This window comes from Amblyomma mixtum, chromosome 1, assembly GCF_055824585.1.
Source record: "Amblyomma mixtum isolate Tamu chromosome 1, ASM5582458v1, whole genome shotgun sequence".
Lineage (NCBI taxonomy): Eukaryota > Metazoa > Arthropoda > Arachnida > Ixodida > Ixodidae > Amblyomma > Amblyomma mixtum.
The window spans coordinates 311,368,402-311,390,443 of NC_143012.1; the positions used below are offsets into that span (position 1 = coordinate 311,368,402).

Below are 22,042 nucleotides of genomic sequence, written 5' to 3' on the forward strand. Positions count from 1 at the left end.
AAAGCCAAGACCAGCCAAGACGATCCAGAATTTCGACAACAAAGAAGATGGCGGCGGGCAGCGATCATAGATTTAATCACGTTTACTCACGTTTACTTGTTTTGTTGCTTCGCTTGTAGCTATAACCAAGGAACTTTTTTTCTGAAAACTGTGTTATAGCACATAAAATAAAGTTGTAAGTACTTTTTATGCACTATAAATTTTGTACCATTGAAACCGCTGGCGTCGAGGCTACGCACTTGACCAGCAAAGTGTGGTCCGTGAGCGCACTCTTAGCGGAGTGCACTCTTCCGCGAGTGACACTCCACTTGCGTCGTTTAGATGCGCCAAAGTGTACTTACGGCGAAGTACACTCTCCTTAAGTGCACTTAACTTGCCCGCTTGACAGGGGTATAACTTTTTAAATATTACAGTTAAACGCCTGGTTATAATCGGATAGTTATTCGATCGGATAGTGGGCCGTTAGTAATAGCCATGTCAGTTCTTGAAATTTCGAAAACGTGGTCGCCTTTGGCGCTGTGATTCCACAAACTTTGAGCATATCGCGCCGAAGACCTGCAATTTCGAAAAGCGCGCCTCCGCAAGGCACGTGCCAGATGACGCTCTCTGTCTCCTGTAGACTGGAGCAGTGTGCAGCAATGAGCCCTGCAGCGCGGGCTGGACAGAGGTGGTCACGTGGCACATATGCACCACCACCGAATGACGTGCGCTGGGTGCGTCGTTTTGAGCTCGCCGAAGAGGCGCGTTTTTCGAACGCGAGCGTCATTTGGCGTGAGATGGCCAAAAATTATTGAACCATAACTCCAAGAATGACTACGTTTTTGAAATTCGAAAAATTGATCTGGCTATTACTATTGACCAGTTGCAAAACCAGGTGCATGACTGTATAATAGTTAAAAATGAACTATAAGAATTTAGTCAAGCAGATTACTGTAGTTATCATGATTCGCCCGTTTTGCAATGACCGCCGACACTGGCACTGAGTATGCCGCAAAGGGAATCTTTTTATCTGAGCAAGCCTATTCATGCGTAAGCATTAGAACGGTTATGAGAACGAAAACACAGCGTCCGACGTTTCTCTCGCATAGAGCGTTGATACAGTGACTGGCGGGAGAGATTGAAAGAAGGGTGGGACGTCATGTACTCAGTCGTTTTCTGAAGCCTCCGAGAAAGCGGGAGCAGAAATAAAAACTTCCCGTACTTACTGTACTGTTCTTTAATAGCGCACAGTTCTTTAATATCGTCGCCTTCTTCAACTTTCATCCGCTTCCAAAAGCAAGAACACGAGGACACAAGGCGCGAAGAAGCGCCACCTGACGAGGATGGTACAAGTTATAGGGAACGGCGGGATATTTGAACCACTCCAGCAGAGGAACGACTACCTTAAATTGTCATTGGTGTGAATGAATTCAGTTCGTCAGCACGAAGCGCTCGTGAAAGCGGAGCCTACACGCAAATTTAAAAAAAAAATGACGTTCCTGAAACACCTGGTATATTTGTATAAGGAAGGGTGCTTGGAAACACATTGCCGGAACCTTAATTGGGTTCCTGCAAACTGACTACACCAACTCGCCCAGCTTCCGATCCTAACCAGGAACCGCAAGTTTGAAGACGCAGACGATATTTGCTGTCACTGAGTGGGTGAAAAGATAAACAATGGTGCACATCCCTTTAAAGCGATAAGCAACTAACATCCATACACAACTCGCCGCGGTGGCTCAGCAGCGGCTTTCACGGTCGGCTGCCGATCTCAAGGTCGCGAGTTCGATTCCGGCTGCGGCGGCTGTATTTTCATGAAGGCGAAATACAAGAATGCCCTTTTGCTGCGCGATGTCAGCGCACGTTAAATAACGCCAGGTGGTATAAATTAATCCGGAGCCTTCCACTAAAGCGTCCCTCACAGTCCGTGTGTCACTTCAGGACGTTAAACCCCACAATTCACAAATCCATTAAGACGAGGAAATCACAAAGACCTGTGGAAGCTTGAAATAAAAAAAAAAACAGTTAAGTTGAAGTTCATTTCCAGAAGTGCACACAATTAAAAGGACGTTAGACAATTGGTGGATGAATGTAACAAACGGCCAGCGAGAGTAACATCGTTTGTAGGGCAAAAGCAGAGATAAGAGATAACAGTAATAGCTTGGAGCAGTTATTCCTTCCTGGCAGGGTAACGATCGCTGTGTTCTATCACCATGCCCATATTCCTGAACGACTAAAGGACCTAGTTTATGCCGGACTAAGATGCAAGTGATCGAAAGTGATTTAGAACATTCTGATAGTTATTTATTCCAAAACTTCAAGGTTCTTAAAACGTATCCGTATATATGAGTGCATCCGTTGGAATATTGCGTCTGCTTTAGCTGCATTTCCAATTTTGGTCACTTCAATCATCATGATAATCTCAATCGTTCTGTTAACTGGGACCGCCTCTAAAATGTAGGCGTCAGTGTGTTGATTCAAGCCTTTCTTTCAGCAGCCTATCGTATTTTCTTCCTCCCCGATTGTTTCTTTACAAAAGGAACACATCAACGGCTCGTGCAGCGTATTTTTACGTAGCGAACACAGACGCACAGCAGCTAAAATTGGAGGGGCAATATAGCAGGATGTCTCACTTCAGAGACCAACTCGCTGTTTTGGGGAAATCAAAGCAATACGAAACACCCCCGTCTCCAAAAAAAAGGAATAATATAGCCAAGCTCTAAAACTTTTTAATGTTTTAATAATAACGTAAGCTGCATTGAGCTTGACCATGCCCCCTTCCCCAACTGCATTTTCTCCTTAACTGACAAAGATGTTATTGACCTATGTTGCTTTGGTTGTATGCGAACTTTCAGCTAGGCCGCTGTTCAAGTTGAATGCGGCAGGAAAGGTTCTCATAATTTGCTCACGGATTTGCCTGTTGCACGAAAATGTGATTCCAAGTAGAAGTAGGTATCAAGCACGTCGCTCATAGGCCGTGACGTGACTACCCTATTTTGTATATGGTGTCCGCCAGCTTTGATATCGCGCCCGTACTTGGCCATAATCATCGAAACAAGAAACAGAAATCCAATTCTACTCCGCCGGACCGAGGATGGCCCTTAGGAGGATTATCTCTTAAGGAATCGTTTTGACAGATGACCACCTCGCTATATATTAACGAAGAAAGTAAATGGGATCGCAAGAAGAGACCCACCAGAAACACTTATAGATCGAGCGAGCCTTAGGTGGCATTCCGAGGAGGGTGCTCGCTGTACAGGGGAGCCGGATGAACCTAGCTGCCGGCTGCAGCAGCAGAGCCATCAAACCAGTTCTGCTCTGCAGCCGCATGGGAGTCGCAGAGCGGTGCGTCAACTCGCTGCGTGATACGGGACACATTAACAAGCCGCTCCAGGGCAGAGAGACGGCATCGGATTCCTGCTCGGTCGCCATTGGGTGAACCGGTGGCACAGGCGACACCTCCTCTACGTCGCAAACCGGACCTCCCCCGAGGAGTGCCGCCCGTGTTGCCTATCACGTGCGTGGGAATGTGACCTACAAGGTGTTTAACACGTTGCTGCCACCGCCAGTTCAGCCGACGACGCTTATGTATATAAGTATGCGCTTATGTAGCCTATACCACCGACAAGCTGTGCGGGGGGGAGGTGTCTCTGTGAATTCTATATTCGCCTACAAGAAATTAGCGAGCCACTCATGATTCTCTCCTGGTGCATAGCCTTGCAACACGCATTGCATTTAAGCATCAACGACTAACCACGAGACTAGACTTATCTAGGAGATCGTGTAAAGCTGCGTTTTAGGTCTCTCATCCAGCTTCACTACATCTTACGGAACGATTCCTAGATAACGGCAGCGAGAAGCGTTCAGGTTATTTCTAAACTATACAGTTAAGTGTAAGCTAGTGGGCATGCTTTCCCGGCTAAGTGTACAAACACAAAAACAAAACGTAGGATTTAATGTGAAGTAATCCTTTTCTTTTTCTTTTCTTTTTGCGGCCGGTGGTCCTCCGTGACGTTGGAACGTGAACATATCGGTAGAAATCTGCCTGATCGGAGGGCGAATTAGAGAGAAGGCTGTGATACTCCGAGCTAAGTCCCATGAGAAAACCGACGTTTCGGTGCCACCCTGTTTCGGCGGTCCTTCTCTGATATTCCTTCTCTACTAATTACAGTGGCGTTTCTGACGCGGTGCGCAGCGGCAACAATGACGACATTGTCGAATTTTTCTGTCATATTTTCGTTTTTTTTTCCCTAGCATTTCCACTTTAGCCCTCACCTTACTTCTTCAGGTGGCAAAATCCCAACTGCCCTCGGGCCACACCTTTTATGTTACCATTGGGTTTATACCCGCAATACTATAGTGGTGCGGGAGAGGCGGTATATTCTTATTCGTTTTTATGCCTCAATCTGCAATTTTTTTATAGTCGAATATATAAATCATGGTTTTTGGACATGATACTTGCTACACTCTTTTTGTTGTATTTGTGTGCGTTGACTTTCCAACAGACGCGACTGACTGGTTTACCACTATGTAAACAAACGAGAGCAACACAACCCCTAATGCGATGGTCCAGCGCGCAAAGTCTGCAGTGCGCCTTACATTTAGGCGTGTGACATTTGGAGCGTATACGTGCGCGTGAATCGTCTCTGCGAGCGCCAAGTCAAGGGGCGAAATCCCGCATATTGATATTTAGCAGCTCAGTTCTTGACCCCGAAACATCAGCCTAGAGCTGGCTGCGGATACACGCCACCTGCTCGCCATGGCGTCTCGTTCGCTGTTGCTGCAAGGCTTCGCCATCGAACTCGGGGCGTGGCAATAAGTTTAACAGTGCGGCGGAGCATCTTTCAGGGATTCCACCGCTCCGAAGGCGCTATATTAAAAATTTATTATACGAAAGGCGCTGCGACTGCCCTTCTGAAGGCAGTTGTCTGCGCAGTCTAAAAAAAGAACGTTTTTTTATCTGCTCAAACTCAAAGGGCCAGATGTGCTGAACAAAGCAAATTTCCTCTGATCCACTGTGAAATAAATTCCAAGGCAAACTGTGCGCACTGTTAGAAAGACAGCGCAATGTAAAACTTGCACCAAGTCTTGATCCCTCCTGACGACTATACAGAGTGTGTGAAAAATATTTTTTTTTTTTTTTGAGGACCACGGTGACGAAAATAACTTCTATAGTGGCTCTACATAATGTTCCGGAATATGAGGGGTGATTCGTTTCGAGTATCCAAGCGCTAAAATGTCACCACAACGAACCCGCAGCTCACCGTCCGCCCGCTTTACACAGATGTGACCGGTACTGCGCATGCTTTTATTACGCGGGGAAGCAATATGTTGATCAATGTATAACGAAACCCCCTTAATGCTGAAATTGTATCTACTGATGATGACCAAGTTTTTCGTGACGCTATGCAGATAACACTATTGACAAGTTGCAACAACTCCTCTCTATAATCCCCGTGGACCGGAACAAAAATAAATAAATAACCTATGCCGTATAACGTACTCTCTTTTGGGGGCTATTTACAGAGTATACTCTCATATATAGCCCATAGTATTATTCGTTCTTTCCAATGTAATAGCACCCACGGACAGGCAATTCCTCGTCGCGTCTGTAGTACCACGGACGCATCGCTTCGTCATGCACTAAGTGCTGGCTGAGTCACTTCTCAGCGCGAGAGAAGTATATAGGACAGGGCGGCCAGTGTGAAACAAAAGCCGCAAGTGAAACGGGAGAGCGGCACTTCCGCGAAATGCATCTTCGCAGCCAGCCGCCGCTCTCTTTCCGCGCCCCGTGGCGGGACCACCCGGACGAACCGCTAAGTGAGCGACGATCTTGTCGCGCACTCCGCCGCTCAAATTGGTTAAAGTGGCATCGACGGGGCCGTATATTTCCGGAGCGGTCCTCCGTCCGGGCTCGTGAAGGAGCTTTCCGGGTAAGGACTTTGGCTTTCGTCCCAGCTTGTCACACAAGTGGTTTGTCTTCTCCGGAAGGGCCAATAACTCGGAGTACTTCACCGCATATTTTATGATGGCGGGAAATGATGATACGTATGTACCTTCTACATCATTGGTCCCAAAGTAAAACCGGACGGTTTTATAAAAGCTGCCTGGTGGCTAGAAAAAAAAACGCGTATAAACATGTGTCGTATAACTGCATTAAAAAAAAGTTGTCGGGTTTTAGCGTAGCTAAACAGAGTAGACGTGCGAAAGCATGTGCTCATTCTTCGCCTCTTCTTTCTGACATCTGCACGCAACCGCATTTCTCGCTCTTCATCTTCACACCCTCTCTCCACTCGGTGGCGGCTGGCGCGACGCCTTCCTCCCATTGGCTGCAGCTTCCGTGACGCTCCTCCGAACTGACCCGAGCTTACCCGAGTTACTCTGAGGCTTCACACAAGATCCTTGGTTGAGTTTCACCGGGTTCAGTAACGCTTTCGCACTAAAAGCTATAACCTCGATGGATGCTACACCATTTACTACTTGCCACGTATTGTTTAACATATCATTAACGTCAAATGAAATGCGCAGGACCTCTGCAACGCGAGCATAAAAATGCAAAAGTATCAGCTTAGATCATCTGTGCTAGTATTCAGTTTCACTGAACTATGTTTCGTTTCGCTTTTAGCGTTTCGACTGTCTCTTTGGCGTTTGGTCTGAGAAGGGAATAACTGCGATTCACAAACCCCTCACAAAAGAACATAAACGACTCACCAAAAAATCATCATATAGTTGAAAAAATAAAATCGTATGAGCACGCTTCCCGGAAAACGCAATTCGTGCCTCCTTTATTTTTTTCGTTCTGCATTCGCTTGACGTCAAAAAAGGTTGTTTCCTCTGGCGCTGTAGTCTTACTTTGTTAAAAGCAACATGAACCCTAATGTTAATCATATATCCGCGCCCGTACTCGTTTCCCTATTACGTTAATTGGCACTACAGGTTTCGCGAAGTAAAAAGAAGACAAGGAAAGCCAGGACCCACCTGACACTATGCTGGCTCTCAAGCTCGTTACGAACGCGCGCTTTGATTTACGGCTCCCATAAAGCAAGACGGTCTTCACCACAGGCTGAAACGTGACTCGGGATGCAGCCTTCAAACAGCGACGACGCGATACGTGCCTCAATGCATGGCGAACAGAAAAGCAAATGAAGAGTGCTGGAAGCTACACTCTTCACCGTGAAACGGACTCCGGCCGACCAGAACGGTCACTGCCCTCTGCGAATGGACATGTCCCTGGAAGCCGGCAGGACATCCGGACACCATAAAGCCCCTGGTTGTCATGCAATTAAGCCACTGTGTTCAACGAAGGGCAAGGTTCCCAGTGGCGTGTTTAGGAGTCGTCGTTGGTACAGCATGCGATCTCCCATTGCCTCGGTGTTGCACATTGGAGTTAACGTGATGAGTGTCGGATGTAACTCCGCCCACTTTCAGGATTGCCACACAGGATACCCCCTCGACAAAAAAGTAGTCCACTGTTAAAACTTTCTTGTCAGCTAGCAAAGAAGCTAATCGCAAGAAACATTTACAAGATCTAGAATTTTGATGTCTGCTTTGTTTAATATAGCCAAACATTAAAAAGCTGATTTCGCTTGCAGTTGTTATTGGCCAGTGGAGTAATACATGACGGCGCGGAACCTGGCCCAGCGTTATTAACTGCTGATTTTTTTTTTAAGTTGTATACTACATAGGTACCCAAAAATATGGGCGGAAGAGTTCATTCAGCGTCGATTGTTTTACGCAGCCGCACTACAAAAAAAACGATCCCCGAAAAAAAAATGCATACCGCAAATTTGAAGAATCGAACTACCGCACCTCGAAGTCGTAGGCAGCTGCTAAACACCAATTTTTTTTTCCCCCTGGCGGCAGTCCTCATCGGCTAAGGCAGGGACGTTCAACAGCGCGGGCCATTAGATGGAAAGGGAAGACGAGAAAGAAAGATCAGTCCAATAAAATCACCTCTGTCGCCTTATGATGTGAACTTATGTGCTAACCTGGCTTGAGACCCGCTACGTTATTTTGTCATAAGTTTCCACTGTTATATTTATATAAACTGAACAACTGCCAAAACCTTGGACCCAGTGGGCCGTGCAAAAGTATCTACGTGGGTTGCATGCGGCCTGCGAGCCACTTGTTTGAGATCCCTGGTCAAAAGCGGCAGCACCCGCAGTCGAATGCCACAAAAATCAGCGCAGGGCTACTGGAGTTCTGAGAAGTCCAGACACTCCACAAGGCTTCGGGCGAGCGTTGCTGCGCAGCTATCGTGACCACCTCTTCGCCTCTGGATAGGGTAAAGCTTTTGTTCTCTTTTAATTGCCATGCATATCTCTTGACATGTGCGGCAGAGTCGGGGGAAGTACGCGGTGACCCCGGCGGGCCAAGGCTAGCAGCTAATTCTTCCTGCTGCTGGTTTGACTCAGCCTAATTACTCTCTGGCGTTCATGCAAGTCGGACGCATCGACTCGTGCAGCCTTTGTGCGATCCGAGTAAGCGGCCTAGCAGCCATGCTTCGCATCAAGGGTTTTCTTCTCGAGCTTCTTCGAACAGCAAGGTAAGGAAAAAAATTAACAGAGCAATAAACCTAATAAAACGATAATGTCGTTCTCCGAGTACGATGTCCAATCACTTTGCTAACGACCGATTCGGAAGACAACGATATCTGCCAAGATAAGGAATCGCACTCACGCGTGACACCCTCCTGTTGACCTGAGAGCGTAGTGGTGGCCGGGGTGGACGAGTTGTCGTCTGCAGGTTCCGTCGTCTCGGCCGCTGCGTAGAAGCAGCTCCCCATAAGGAACGTCGTCTCCACCAGAAGCAGGCTGAGCAGCAGCAGCAGCGAAGCGTCGGGCTTGGACGAAGCTCGGGGCAGCCGGCCGCGAGGACCAGCCCGGCTCATTCCCGGTCCGGCCGGCCACCCCCGTCAGCGAGCGGCCACCGCCGCCCCTGAGACGCCCTCCTCTTTCCGCCTCCTCCTTTTCCTCCTTTCCCTCGATCCGGGGCCGGGTTCGGAACCCCGCGGTGAAGAGTCCCGTCGGCGTGGGGGAGGACAGCGTCCGGCACTCTGCCGATGATGCTCCCGGAGACGGGGTCCGTTCCTCTTGGAAGATGCTCGCGTCACATGGGTGTTGGGCGACGTTGTTCCCCGCGCGGCTAAACTGGGACCCGGCGGCGTCTGCGGCGGCGTGGCCGATGTGTGCGACCAGGCGAGAGCTGCGAATAGCGGGACAAGACGGGAGAGGAAGGGAACAAATGGGCTGGTCAGAGAAAAGCCGATTGGAAACAAATGTGGTGCTGCGCGTGAGAGCTTTGATTCATGGGAGGCGCTTTGGAAAATGTCGAGGCTCTGATGTCCACCCACAGTGAGACAGCTACCTCGCCTTCCATTTTTTTCTTTATGACTTCCTCCTGTTTTGGGTAACAACAACAAAAAAAAAAAAAAGACAGGGAGGGGGTTGTGGGGTAAAAATGTTGGATTGACCCGTTATGGCGTCAGTACAGGAAACCTACCATTTCGCGGTTTGCGGACCCGGCGGCCGCATTTCGATTGGAGGCGCGATGCACAAGACACCCGTGTACTGTGCGATATCGGTGCACGGCAAAGAACACCAGGTGGTCGAAATTATTCCACAACCCTCCACTACCACACCTCTTTCACTCTCTCTTTTCTACTGCTCTTTCATATCTGTTCCCTAACGACGCGGTACGAGTGTCCACCCTAAGTTGGACATTTACTGCGCCTTCCCAGTTAGCCAGTCGTTGATGGCGTTGAAAAACTGGGATTGCATATATACAAATTTCGTCGTTTGTAGCCGTTGCAAGTTCCAAAGAAAGATTCCGATGTTTCAGCATCATTACCCATCTCCCCCGATTCCACAGAACAGTCGGGAGAAAAAGGTAATGACGCTGAAATGATTCTGAATAATATTTAGAACTCCAAAACACCGCCCAAGAAAGCGTAAAAGGAGAGAAGGGATGAAAGGCAAATTGTGGCAGCAGCTGCAGCACGACCTTCAAGAAATGATAACGTTTACGTCTTGGAGCAAGCCCATTATATGCCCAGAAGCAGGTGTATTATAAATGTGCAGTAACTCTCCGGCACCGCCGGTAGCTACTCATCGAACCTGTTCCACTGAGCGCGAAGATAGAACTATATACACCATGCTGACAGAGGCAAATAATTTGTCATGTACCCTATAGAACCCTGCACCGCGTGTAGATCGGCTAGGGGAAGGTATGAGTAATTATCGCAGAACTTAGCTAATTGACAGCGTGCTTGAAAACGGGGCCCGACGACGCGCCTGTTCAAACCGTTACAAGCGTAAGGCCGAGTTTTCGTTTTTGTCCTGTTTTAATTCCAGTTGTGTAACAGTTTCTGTGCGATTAAACATTGAAGAAAGTGCATTTTGCGCTCGGCCTCCAATGTGCTTCAAATATGGTCCGCCGTATAAGAGACTACGTTCCTATTTGTGTAGTCCGATGATACTTTATAGTACTGTAGGGATAACGTTGTTTATTTTTTTATAATTTCCGTTAGTAAGTTTGCCATTAGATATTCGCTCTAGCGACGCTTCCTAATCGTACTTTATTTAACTTGCCGCAGTTCTTATTCTAAAACAATTTTTTTTTTTTAGGACCGTTATCCGAAAGGTGCACATCCATTTTGCTTTTCTTTCCGACGTTTTATCGCAGTTCGTTCTTCGCATCGCATATGCGGCATATCCTCTTTTTTCGCGAATAACGGAACAGAGACGCTTCAGACTACATCAAAGATGGAAAACGACGTCGGCAGCCATTAGGGAGTTTTTGAAGCAGAGCTCCAAGCGCACCACACGTCTTTTTTCGGCTCACACTTTCGGATATCCATCCATTGCGTGCGCGACCAGAATCACGTTTGGATGCTTAAAAAAAAATGAAATAAAAGACACAGACAGAAACCGAAGTTCCTGGTACGTTCCTCTGATTGAACATGCATGAAGAAGCTTCCAGAAAAATCTGCCGGCATCCGCCCAAAGCAATGGAACTGCGGCGAACGATGCCATTTTATGCGACCGGCTCGTTTCGCTGTATGGTTTTGGTGAAAAGGTTTCGATTCCCCGCAGTTGCGCTCACAAGTTTGACGAGCGGAGTACCGCGCAAAATATCTTTCTTTCTTTTTCCTAAAAAAAGAAGAAATAAACAAAGGAAAACAAGAGGGAAAAAAGTTCATGCATGGAGACAAGTGCGCACGTCAGAGACAAGCTAAACTTTTCTTCGCCATACTTTGTGTATAAATAAAGCGCTATGGAAGACGTTTGCTGTCGCTCTCGAAGGCCACTCAGCGCCGTCATCGGCTCAGCATGAACCTTCAAACACAGGTGCGCGGCTCCTCAAAGATTTTCGAAGGGGAGACAAGAGTAAGCAATAGGAGAGTAAAAAAAAAAAGAAAATATAAGGGGCAAACTCTGCAAAGATAGGGATTGGTGGACGTTCCCATAAATTCCAGAAGGCCCTCGCGTGCGACCGACCGGAGAAACGCTAGCTGAACAAAAAGAGCTGGGTTTAGGGCAGACACCGGTGCATCGGACGTCCACAAAGGGACGGCAGTTTCTTTTCACGTCTTCTCAACAAGCCCGGGGCGGGCGTGGGAGTCGCACAATGGTCGCGTAAGCGTAAGGCAGGTCAAAGGAGGTTTTTCTCCTGTTTGACAGCAGTGGAGGAGGCGCTCTCGTTACCCTGCTTTTTGCTAACGTGAAGGAATGCAGCAAGAAATAAAATGAACATTCGAGGAAAGGGGGGGGGGGGGGGGGGACTCGGGGAAATCGCGTTGAGTATTTGAGATCAAGGTACTTTTTTTTTTCCTTGTTTCGTCTTTGCATACCCAGCCCTCTTCTGCTGTTTATTTATTGCTACTATCAGCCGAGCTTCACTTTCTGACAGGTTTGTTCAGAACACGTCACCAAACCCTAACAAAAATTTCTTTAGGCAGCCTGTGGACAGACTTTTGTCCATAAAGCCTATACACTGTTTATAGACTTCTAGAGACTAGTCTATATACAATACAAATCTTATAGATGGTATACAGGCAATCCATAAATTTATGGCCATACGCTTTTAGTAGACTTTTGTCTGTAGACAGTCTATAGACTAGGAATAGCCAAAAGGAAATATTTACAGTAACACAACAGAGCCTATAAAAAGTCTATAAGAAGTCTATAGAACATTTTTAAGGAAAGATCTACGAATAACAATTAAAATCAGACAACCGTCAAAATCGTTGTGTCTCTCCCTCTTTTCCTGCGTGTTCTTTGTGCAATTCAAGCGCTAGCACATCGATACAATGCACCGACTTGTCCGTCATTCGATGATTTGGTCAGAATTTAGGCTTGTATAGCTCATTTCACTACTAAGGCAAGCGTACAGCCAAATTTCACGGCAGTTTCAAGAGATGATGTCTTGCTAAAAAAATGTCTGCAGGGCATAGTTTCTCTTGCAGGCCAGGCGAATTTGTTTAATAACCATAATAATAATAAAAAGAAGAACAAGAAGTAGAAGTAGTAGAAGAAGAAGAAGAAACTGACAGACAGTTACGATAGCCGGTAATGCGAAATTTGCGCGCAGCTCTTCACCGCTGGCAGGTGGCGTGTTGCGCAGCTATCCACCCTGCGGGATCTTCCCGTGGCAGCCACTTTTCAGGTGGCGTTTCTATCCTCTACTTGGACAACCGGTTACGCCGGTGTCGATCACTACGACGCGGAACGAGGACCGGGTGCAAAATACAGCTGCGCTCTAATATGAGTAGTACAGTCACACATGCTGCGCATGATGATACACGCTGTCGTTGACTAAAAGGAGCGGCTTGTACAGCCGCATCTGGATAGAGAACAGTTCACAAAAGTTACTACGCTCAAATGCCGAACGCGCAGTTCTCTTTAAAGTTCCCCAGGATGCAGCGTTTCTTTCGGACGTTTAATTTTGAGCGTTTGTTCCTTACAGCCTCCTAGGAAGCAAGATACCACATATGGTCGCAAATATGGCGTTTCCATTTATTTTACGCTTCAAAAACGAAGTGTAATAAACACGAAAAAACGTACAGCGTTAACTGAAGAGGACGCGTTGCAAAAGGGTTAACACTTCACACATGACCCCTTTCTCGCGAAAAGCTCCGGCGCTCACCCCTCGCCCCGCCCTCATCTCTGTTCATCGCACACAAGGGGCAGGCAGTGATGCCGCGGGTTCCGGCAGAGACAAGAGGCCGTGCCGTTGCGCGCTTCTCTCGGCGCGCGGAAACGGCTGGTTTCAAGATGGCCGCTCCGCCAGCATGAGTCAGCAGCGGCAACAGCAGTAGCAGCGACGGCGGCAGAAGGCAAACATAGCGCGCCCGCCGTCGCCGACTGGTGTCTGCACCCGACGCCACGGCGGCCGGTCACCCTCTTCCGAAAGGGGCGGACGGCTGGCATCCACCCTCCTCCCCCTGCTTCCTCATCGGGGAGAGGAGGGGCGCATCCCTCCACCTCTGCCACTGATGCCCCAGCATGCCTTCCCTGTCAGCAGAGCACCGTTGCTTTGTGCTTGCAATGCCCTCCCCCTCAACCCCTCGACCGGCCACCCCGCTCTTGGAACCCCGCGAGCTCGAAATATGTAGTTAGGCTTCGAGCCGAGTGCAAATGGGGTAACGAAAGAATGATTCAGTGCGCTCCACGCGGACGCAAGCAACGACGACTGAATGCAAGAAGAGAAGATGCATGGAGAGCGTGAAGTGCCGGCGGGCTCGTGTTAATTAATAACGGAGGTGCTTGAACCTCAAGGCGGGTCGTCCATCCAGCGCCACTTATTTGGGGCCGGTCTCGAGGCAGGACCCCTCCGTAAAAATAGCGAGGGTGCTACAGAATCGCCGTGTTTGCGCCGCGATAAACTTATTCGGCCCGCCGCGGTGGCTCAGTGGTTACGGCGCTCGGCTGCTGACCCGAAAGACGCGGGTTCGATCCCGGCCGCGGCGGCTGAATTTCGATGAAGGCGAAATTCTAGAGGCCCGTGTGCTGTGCGATGTCAGTGCACGTTAAAGAACCCCAGATGGTCGAAATTTCCGGAGCCCTTCACTACGGCGTCCCTCATAGCCTCAGTTGCTTTGGGACGTTAAACCCCAATAAACCAAACCAAACCAAACTTATTCGGAGCAGCGATACACGCTTGGACGTGGCTGCGAATCTCGAAGGCTGTGTAACTGTGATCAGCTGCAAATTTTATATTTCGGTTGCGTACACAAAACACTCAGCAAGGTCACTTGTAGCGGCAGTTGTGCACTCAGTGCTAGCAGCCCACTAAGTCGGAATTTCATCCTTAGCATAAAACCTTACGATTTTTATTTTCTTTTCACAGAAAAATACTTTATGGCTGTACTGTAAACGGATTCAAAGCCTAGATATATATCTGTCCGTCGCAACGAAGTCGGTCGGACATCAAAGGAGATATTTTCTTCTTTATGTACACGCGCAGTCAGTTTAATCCCACTATACCCATACAGGTCTCAAGATTATCGACCTGAGCTTGTCTCCAAGTTTACTGCCCTCCTGGATATATTGATTTCGCTCGTAGAACAGACGTGAGGGGATTCGTTTTCATGCGATTGGAGCAGGTGCTATCTGCTATCTTAGAGAGACCGCCCGTAATGAAAAAAAAAAAAAGACATGAAAACAAAGCATTAGAAAAAAAAAAGATTGGCCAACATCTGAACGATGACGTGTTCCTTGGTTCGGCTTTGGGAAGCACGTGAGATGGGAAAAAGGGCGGCTAAGAAGCCGTGTTTGCTTTATGGGCAGCAGGATATTTAAGCTGGGGAGTGTGAAACTGCACGCGATACCAACACCGCAGTAAATATTCTGACTGCCTTTACGCATATTTTTTTCCCCAGTCCCCTAGCCCGTTTGTCTATTTCACGGTCATTATTCGTATTGTATGTCAGCTTCTTTCGCAGCTCGAACACGTCCAATGACAATTTACATCATTTTTTCTGTTTTTTTTTAAAAGTGAGAAAATGTTCTGAACGACAAATCTGTTTGTCGCACAATAAAACTCTGCTGTTATTTTCGCTGCCTGTCGTCTACTAGTTTGCCAGTTGTCACTGCTTTGTTCATTATTAAACAGTAATTCTGAGAGAAAATGTTGCACGCGCGGAGAATGATTTTCCCAGCAGCTTAGTCCTCGATGAAGAATTGTGTCTGTACTCTCCAATGTTGTATTAGGTCACATTGGGTCTGTGTAGCGCATGCAATAAGTAAAGAAGCAAGCAGACAAACAAACGAAAACATTAAGCACCTCGCCTATTACCCTACGTACGTAAGAATTTCTCACAATGCCTTGACAGCTAAAAAAAAAAGATATAGTCTGCGTAGCGCAAAGAAGCCTATAGAACTACGCATAAAATGTCGGTAGGGAAACATTGAAAAGTGTTAACCCAGGGCTCCCATCAAACTCCAATACGGGCTCACTGCCGCGTACTCTGCAGACAACACCGTGTGTTTCCAGAGTGTGCACTAACCGTGTAAGGTTCATACGGCTGCTCAGTTGGTAAGGAGCCGGTTTCCGAACCAGCAGCCGAAGGCTCAATTCTCCCTGCTAGACAGGCGATGAATGTTTCTCTTCTAATATACAAGAGACGGGCTCTTCTACAGCGCGAGGGAGCTGGAACCGGCTTGACGCTCCCTGCAAGCACTGCTATCGATCGTTATCAGCTCTTATGAGGAAACCAACCTATAGTGCCAAACGGAAACGTCGCGTTATCGTTTTGCTGTTGGTGACCTTGTGCGATTTGCACGAGCAATAAGGATCATGATTAAGCACAATTATTCCCTGTTTAACATTGCAAGACGATATATCAGTAATCGTTCTGAAAGCGCGCACACAGTGTCTTGCGGCTCTTGTTCTTACGCTGGTCGCCACTGCCGGCTTCAAGAGAGAAGAGTAATCAGCATGCTTGGTCTAAGTTTGACCTGTTAATTTTGATCGTGCTAGTGAAAGAAAGCGGGGAATCCGCGTCAGCCGCCGCGTAACCTGTTCTCGAAGGCCCTGTTTGCGATGGCCTGCAGGCATAACAAAATATATTTGAACGAAAAGAAAAGTAACGAGAAGATTACACCTTAGCTTGGGTGATCCGACAGCCTAATCATAGCCTTTAGTAATTCCATCTTAATAACGAGCGGCAGACGTTTCGACACTAATTAAAAGAAAAGCGCCATTAGTCTCAGACGCTGTCCGTAGGGCTGGAAGCTCCGATACTATAGTTCAGCGTGCTTGTTTACCAATTAATTTTTATATTTTGTTTTGAAACGCGTCTCCCGCGATACTTAATTGCAAGCGCTTTTATTTTTCATTTTAGACTTCCCGGACGGCCGGGTCAGTTGGGACGGCGTACGCGCTCGGCGCGTTTAGTGTGCTCTAGCTCTTGATTAGACCCCGGAACGCGGCCCAGACAATCTAGGAGTCTCCGCGGTCTCTTACGGACCACCGAAGCGCGAAAAAGGCCGGCCCCAGAGAACCGCCCCGCCGACCAAAGTGAGCGGGGACCCTCACCTTTCCCTCCGCCACTGCCGAAGAAGCTCTCCCGAGTTGCCGCCGCCGCCAAAGAACACCTCGGCATCCAGCTGCCGGGAGCCGCGGAAGCCAACGGTAAAACGAACGAAGAAGGACCCGAGGAGGCCAAGCATGGTGGCTCGTAGCTGAGTAGCTTCAGAAGAACTGCGCTACTGCCGTACTTGATACGCGCCTCGTGCTGGAGTCGAATTCGAATATACGCGAGGCCTAGCCGACGACGACCAAAACAGGCCCAACTAGTAATGAGGAAGGAACAAGGGCAAGCAGCGATGTGTTTATTGGGTACGGCCGTACACAGTTGCTGCAGCGGTATCATGTGACGACTTCCATACAGAAGACCGACGCGATTTCGACGAACCAATCTTCGTTGAGTGCTGTAGACTAGACAACAGGCATTTTGGCACAGATTATTGATGAAGGTTTGTTCGACACTGCCTTTCGAGCCAAGCGTCTCCTCAGCTATGCCGATCGCCCCTTTAGCTTCCCATTGCACATGATCGCTGCAAGGTGCATTGTAAGCGCTTCTACTTTTATGAGACCGGCGTAAGCGCGGGACAGCAACATGATAGATTGTGAGGCAATGCTACCGACTGGCATTCGCGCCCTGAGAGCAAGAAAACAAGAAGCAATGATGGCAACTAACAACAGCTCGTAAATGATGCTGTAGTCAAGTGCGTGCGATGAGCGATGCGTTTCTCGCCTTCTCGCTTCATCGCGGTCGACGGCGTCTGAGCATAAGTGGCGATCCATCATCACCTGCAGGTGAGAGAGGTGCCAAGTCTCCGAAGTCTTCTAAGTAGCCTATTCACGCTTAAAAAAAAAAAACTGCTTTTATTCGCTTTGAATTCTATTCGCCTCTTCAAGGTCATGGGAGGGGAAATTCAGACGAAGGTAACAATGCCTTTCACGAAGACTACAGCAGCAGAAAGAGGGCAAGAGTGGCTCTTGTGGTCAATTTTATATACAACGTGAACAAACTTTTTGGCTGAACATAGCTCCCCATCGTATATGAGCTCGCACTTGTCGCTGTTCTGCAGATACAACGCATATATGACCGAATAGGTATGTAGCCTCGGAAATTACTTTCTTCAGAACGTTACATTACAGCGCCACTGCGAATAGACTAGCTGTCGTCGCGACCTCTGCAAATTGAGTGCATCGAGTTGCAGGCGCTTTGACCATGTGAAAGCGAGTCAGAGCCATAGGAGAAGCGATAACCGAGCTCACTTCCAACGATGCATGTGCGATTCGTGTTTACCCCTGACAGCGCATAGGCGAGAGACCGTAGATATGGAGAATGAGACGGGGGCTCCCCACGGGCGAGCGATCGGCATCGGCAGCAGCCGATAGGGGCGTTACGTCGGATGCCAGCCTGCCTCGCGAACTTACACCCGCGGGTGGGTGTTAACGAAAACGAGCATCTCTGCCAGCAGCAGTTGCGAGAGGTGTTTCGAAATTTATATTTATCAATGCATCTCCGGGATCGCTTGACGCCCCTTTTCCCACCCTCGCGCACTTTAGCCTGGGTCCGCCCGCCCCACTCACGCATTCTTTTGCTTCATTTTCGTTTGGGGCTCCCGCTTTGAGCAAAAAAAAAAAAGGGGAATGAAAAAAGAAAGGCGAAAAACAACCCTCTATACTGCTTACGTGTACACACGACCCAGCATGGACCAGTCTGGGGGGAAGAGGAGTGAAGTCCGCCCCCTGACAGTTTTCATTTCTTTACGACTGGTGAACACGAAGAGAGGGGCCCCCTGGCCACCCCGCCACTACTGGGCCGCTTGAATAGGCTGCAAGTGGAAGGAGAAGCTCGTTGTTTTTGATGCGATAAGCAAGCTAACGAAAATGTGTGCGCCGGCTGGGCGTGTAGAGAGAGAGAGAGAGAGTTTGCGATTCATACGCCGCATCCGTGCACGCGGTTATTGAAGCCTGCAGAGACCGGACGAGAGGAATGCACGATACGAGATGCTTGCGAGAGTATAAGCTGGAGAACAGATGAATTCCGAGAGCCCCGCTGCAGTCTTGCATTGAGGAGGAAGCACTGAAAACCAGTCGAGAAAGCGGCGCGGGCTGTTTTACGAGGGTCCATCAATATGCGTGTGCGTGGTTTGTTTCTCCGAACCGGTGCACTTGATCTTGACAAAAAAAAAAAGAAAGAGCTAGAGCTATGCAACAGCTATAGAACTGTATCCGCCTGGGGTTTTGTGGAAAAAATCATTTCCGTGTCTGACGCCTCAATCCGCACAATCCGAACTCGTATTCGTGAAGGCATCTCGCATAAAAAGAAAAGAAAAAGGAACGTGATCAATTAAGTAAATAAAGAACGTTTGATGGAAAGAGCAAATTAAGCTGGGCAGAGTGGGTGCGTGGGTGTGAGTGGAGGGTGCATGCGGGTGGGCAGCTTTCCTATAGGTAGGGGGTGGGGCGGGGAAGTGGCTGGCACGTGGTGGAGGGTGGCAGCTTCACGCTCTGAGACAGACAGACAGACAGACAGACAGGCGGACAGACAGACACAGACAGACACAGACAGACACAGACGGACGGACGGACGGACGGACAGGGCAAGCAGGCGCCGGCATTTCTGCGTCACTGTGACACTTGTACTGCTTTAGACGTAAAAAAAAGTCTGCGGTTTAAAAATGACGTTCACGCAAGAACACAGCTCAAATATTAGTCCTGACCATGCTATCTTCTCTAGGTGAATGTATTTGAGCTGCAGGCATGATGTCCACATACTGCTGGCCGCATCTCTTCGCTTGTGCCTGTCAAACTAAATATTCCCGCATACATCACAAGACGCGGCGGCCATCAGCTTCGGAGGCAGCGGTCTGCAAGCTGTAATTTGCTCCCGACAGGAGAAACACCTCTGCCGCGCTAATGTGACGGCACGCATTATCCCACAAATCAACAGGCACAGCGCTGCACCCGAAAGACCAGTGCCAGAACCGGCTATACTCTCGCGGTCTAATAACCGCCGCCGCCACTGCATGCAATACTCGCAGGCAGCGCGTCGCAACTACGCACACAGGACACAGGAGCTGCTAGATATATCTCTCAATCTCCCCGGCGGTTTGCGGTGCAAGCTACTCGCGTTTCTCAGTGCGCGTTGCATCACTCTCACTATGTATGGCGGCCCGCATGTGTTTGCAACCTGAGCTTTTTACGCACCCATGCAACGCACCCTGCGTCAGTGCTCCCTCTGTGTTGCAAACTTCGCCGCCGCCTGCGGCTCCTGGTCGCCCTTTCCCGCTTGGGAGGTAATCTACCGTGAACATGGAAGCCGGGATCAGCCCTGAAGCATCGTGGAGACGACGCGTTTGCCCACCGCACGGATATAATCCTGCGCCTCACGGAGAGCGTGTCGAATCGCTGGATACGATGAGAACGTCGCGGATAGTGATACGAGCAGGTCGTGACCGAATAAAACAAACAGTCAGTGCTGCTGACTCAAGGAGTGGTGGCTTTGGCCCATTCGGGCTCAACCACTGCAAATGGGATTTCATACTTTTTGGTATGAAGGCCCTTTCCTTCTTATTTGAGTATTATAAATGTCGACGTTTAAACGCGCATGGGATGAAGGGAAAAAAAACCCTTGGCTTATTGAGCTGGTTGCGTCGAACGAGTTGTAGAGTGAGGGAGCGCTTAACACCAGAGTCATTTTCGGTGCACAAGATTGCAGGCAATTATGGAACGCTTTAACACGTCGCTACCACCGCTGCCAATCCTGCTCATGCGATAGGTAACTGCTGTAGCTTTCGGTAATGATGCATAATAAACGGTCACATAATGGGGATGCGTGAAAATTACGCAGCTCGTTAGCAACTAGAAAAGTTTTAAGACATGAAAATAAGAATGCGGAATGCATACAAGCCCCCATTCAGCACATCCCTCGGTTTTGCGGGGCTCGAGAAATTCAAAGGTGGAAGCGAATGCAGCGTTTACGCACTCGCAAATCAGCGAGTCAGCCTTCGTGTCGCGCCGTTGCAAGGAGGCGAGCGAGTGTCCGCATTTGCTGAATCGAAAATAATATATCAGTCAGCAATCATGAGAACTGTATTTAAAAGAGTACGCATTATAAACTCCCAAAATTAGATGCGGTGGCAGTCGCATGCAGGCTTTTAACAAACCGCGCGGTTTGTTATTTTCAGCAAACACGGACTTTTGGAAAATCTTGGGAGGGATGGTGAAGGGGATATGCGGTCTGCATTGAAAGAAAGAGAGAGAGAGAGAGAGAGAGAGAGAAAGCAGATAAACAGAAGAAAGAGAGGGTGAGTGGGAGTAGCCGCGCGTCCGGTTGTCTACCCATGCACCACGCAGGGAATCAGGATAAACAAACGTGTATAGGGCAAAAAAAAAAAAAAAACCTGAAACTAAACACAAAGTCACCTGGCAGTTACTCTCACTGCTTTGCAGATACGCGTAAATCACTCCTCCGCTTCCTGACACGCTACGTAGCATGACAGTCTCCTTTTAGAAACATTGTTACACGTTTACATTCTCAGCGCTTCAAGCAAACCTACGGACAACCCGGGACACCGATCGCCATTAAACGACCCGTCGAGGCTTCCCACGAAGACGTTGACGCCTTCGCTGGGCTTGAAGCCCCCCGACTGGCAGATGCTGGCATCCGCGGAAAGTTGGCGGAAAGCACGCAACAGACAAGCCGACAGGCGGTTCCGTTTCGGCGGGGTCTGCGGCTGGACGCGTCACAGTAGCGGTCTCCGCGGGCAGGATACGAGGAGACACCGTCCTCAAGACGCGTCCCTTGTTGGTCGCCACACCGCGCGACCACCCGGTGAGCGACGAACGAGATAGCGGTCGCGGACCAAGCATGCGAGCCGCGCTTTGCTCGGAGAGTCGGATCTTCCCGCGCGGAGATTTAGTACGCCGCTCTACATGTGCGGTCTCGGCGGGACGCTTTGCCAGACTGACGAATGGCTCTCCGTCTAGGTGGCAGCAGTAGTCGTCGTTCTCGAGTGCTGCTTCTCTGCTGTCCTTTTAAACCTAGCCGCTCTGCGGCCACTGAATGTCACCTCTGAGACTTAGGTGTAGAATACGTGCATTGTGAGGAGATAGCAACGGAAGGAGCAGTGAAATGTCGTGGTATATGTACCCATGTATGGCGATAGCATCACAGCGCTACTGTTTCCCATTCTCGTTAAGTGCATTTTCAGCATAACTGCTTCATTTTCTTTCTCTCTTTGACTTTGCTGTCCCTGTGCGTTCAAAAGTTATGTAGGGTTTAACGTTTCCTCTCTTGTTTTTTTTTTTTTCTAGATTGAGCAGCTCATGTAGCAGTAGTTAACACAGAATCATAGCATTAAGAGCCGTCATATACCACAAGGAAGTCGACCTGCGACTGCATGTCTGTGTTCGCAGATCACTGCCTCCGAACTCACGACCACGGTACTGAATTCCAAAGGTACTGCTGCCCCACCGCGCTCTTGGTACCAACATTTTTCTTCTTATTATTTTTTTTTTTGCTGTGACCTACTGTAATTGG

The 22,042-nt window shown here is 48.7% G+C and overlaps 1 protein-coding gene across 1 annotated transcript in view; it reads right to left on the minus strand.

The window, feature by feature from the left end:
- Positions 1–9,008, minus strand: part of gogo (thrombospondin-1 like protein golden goal) — a 28,006-nt gene extending 18,998 nt beyond the window's left edge. The window contains exon 1 of the mRNA XM_089566909.1: positions 8,659–9,008. Coding sequence (XP_089423035.1) covers positions 8,659–8,869 — 211 coding nt within the window. The 5' untranslated portion in view covers positions 8,870–9,008. The remainder of the gene's footprint in view (positions 1–8,658) is intronic.
- Between the last annotated feature and the right edge of the window lie 13,034 nt (positions 9,009–22,042).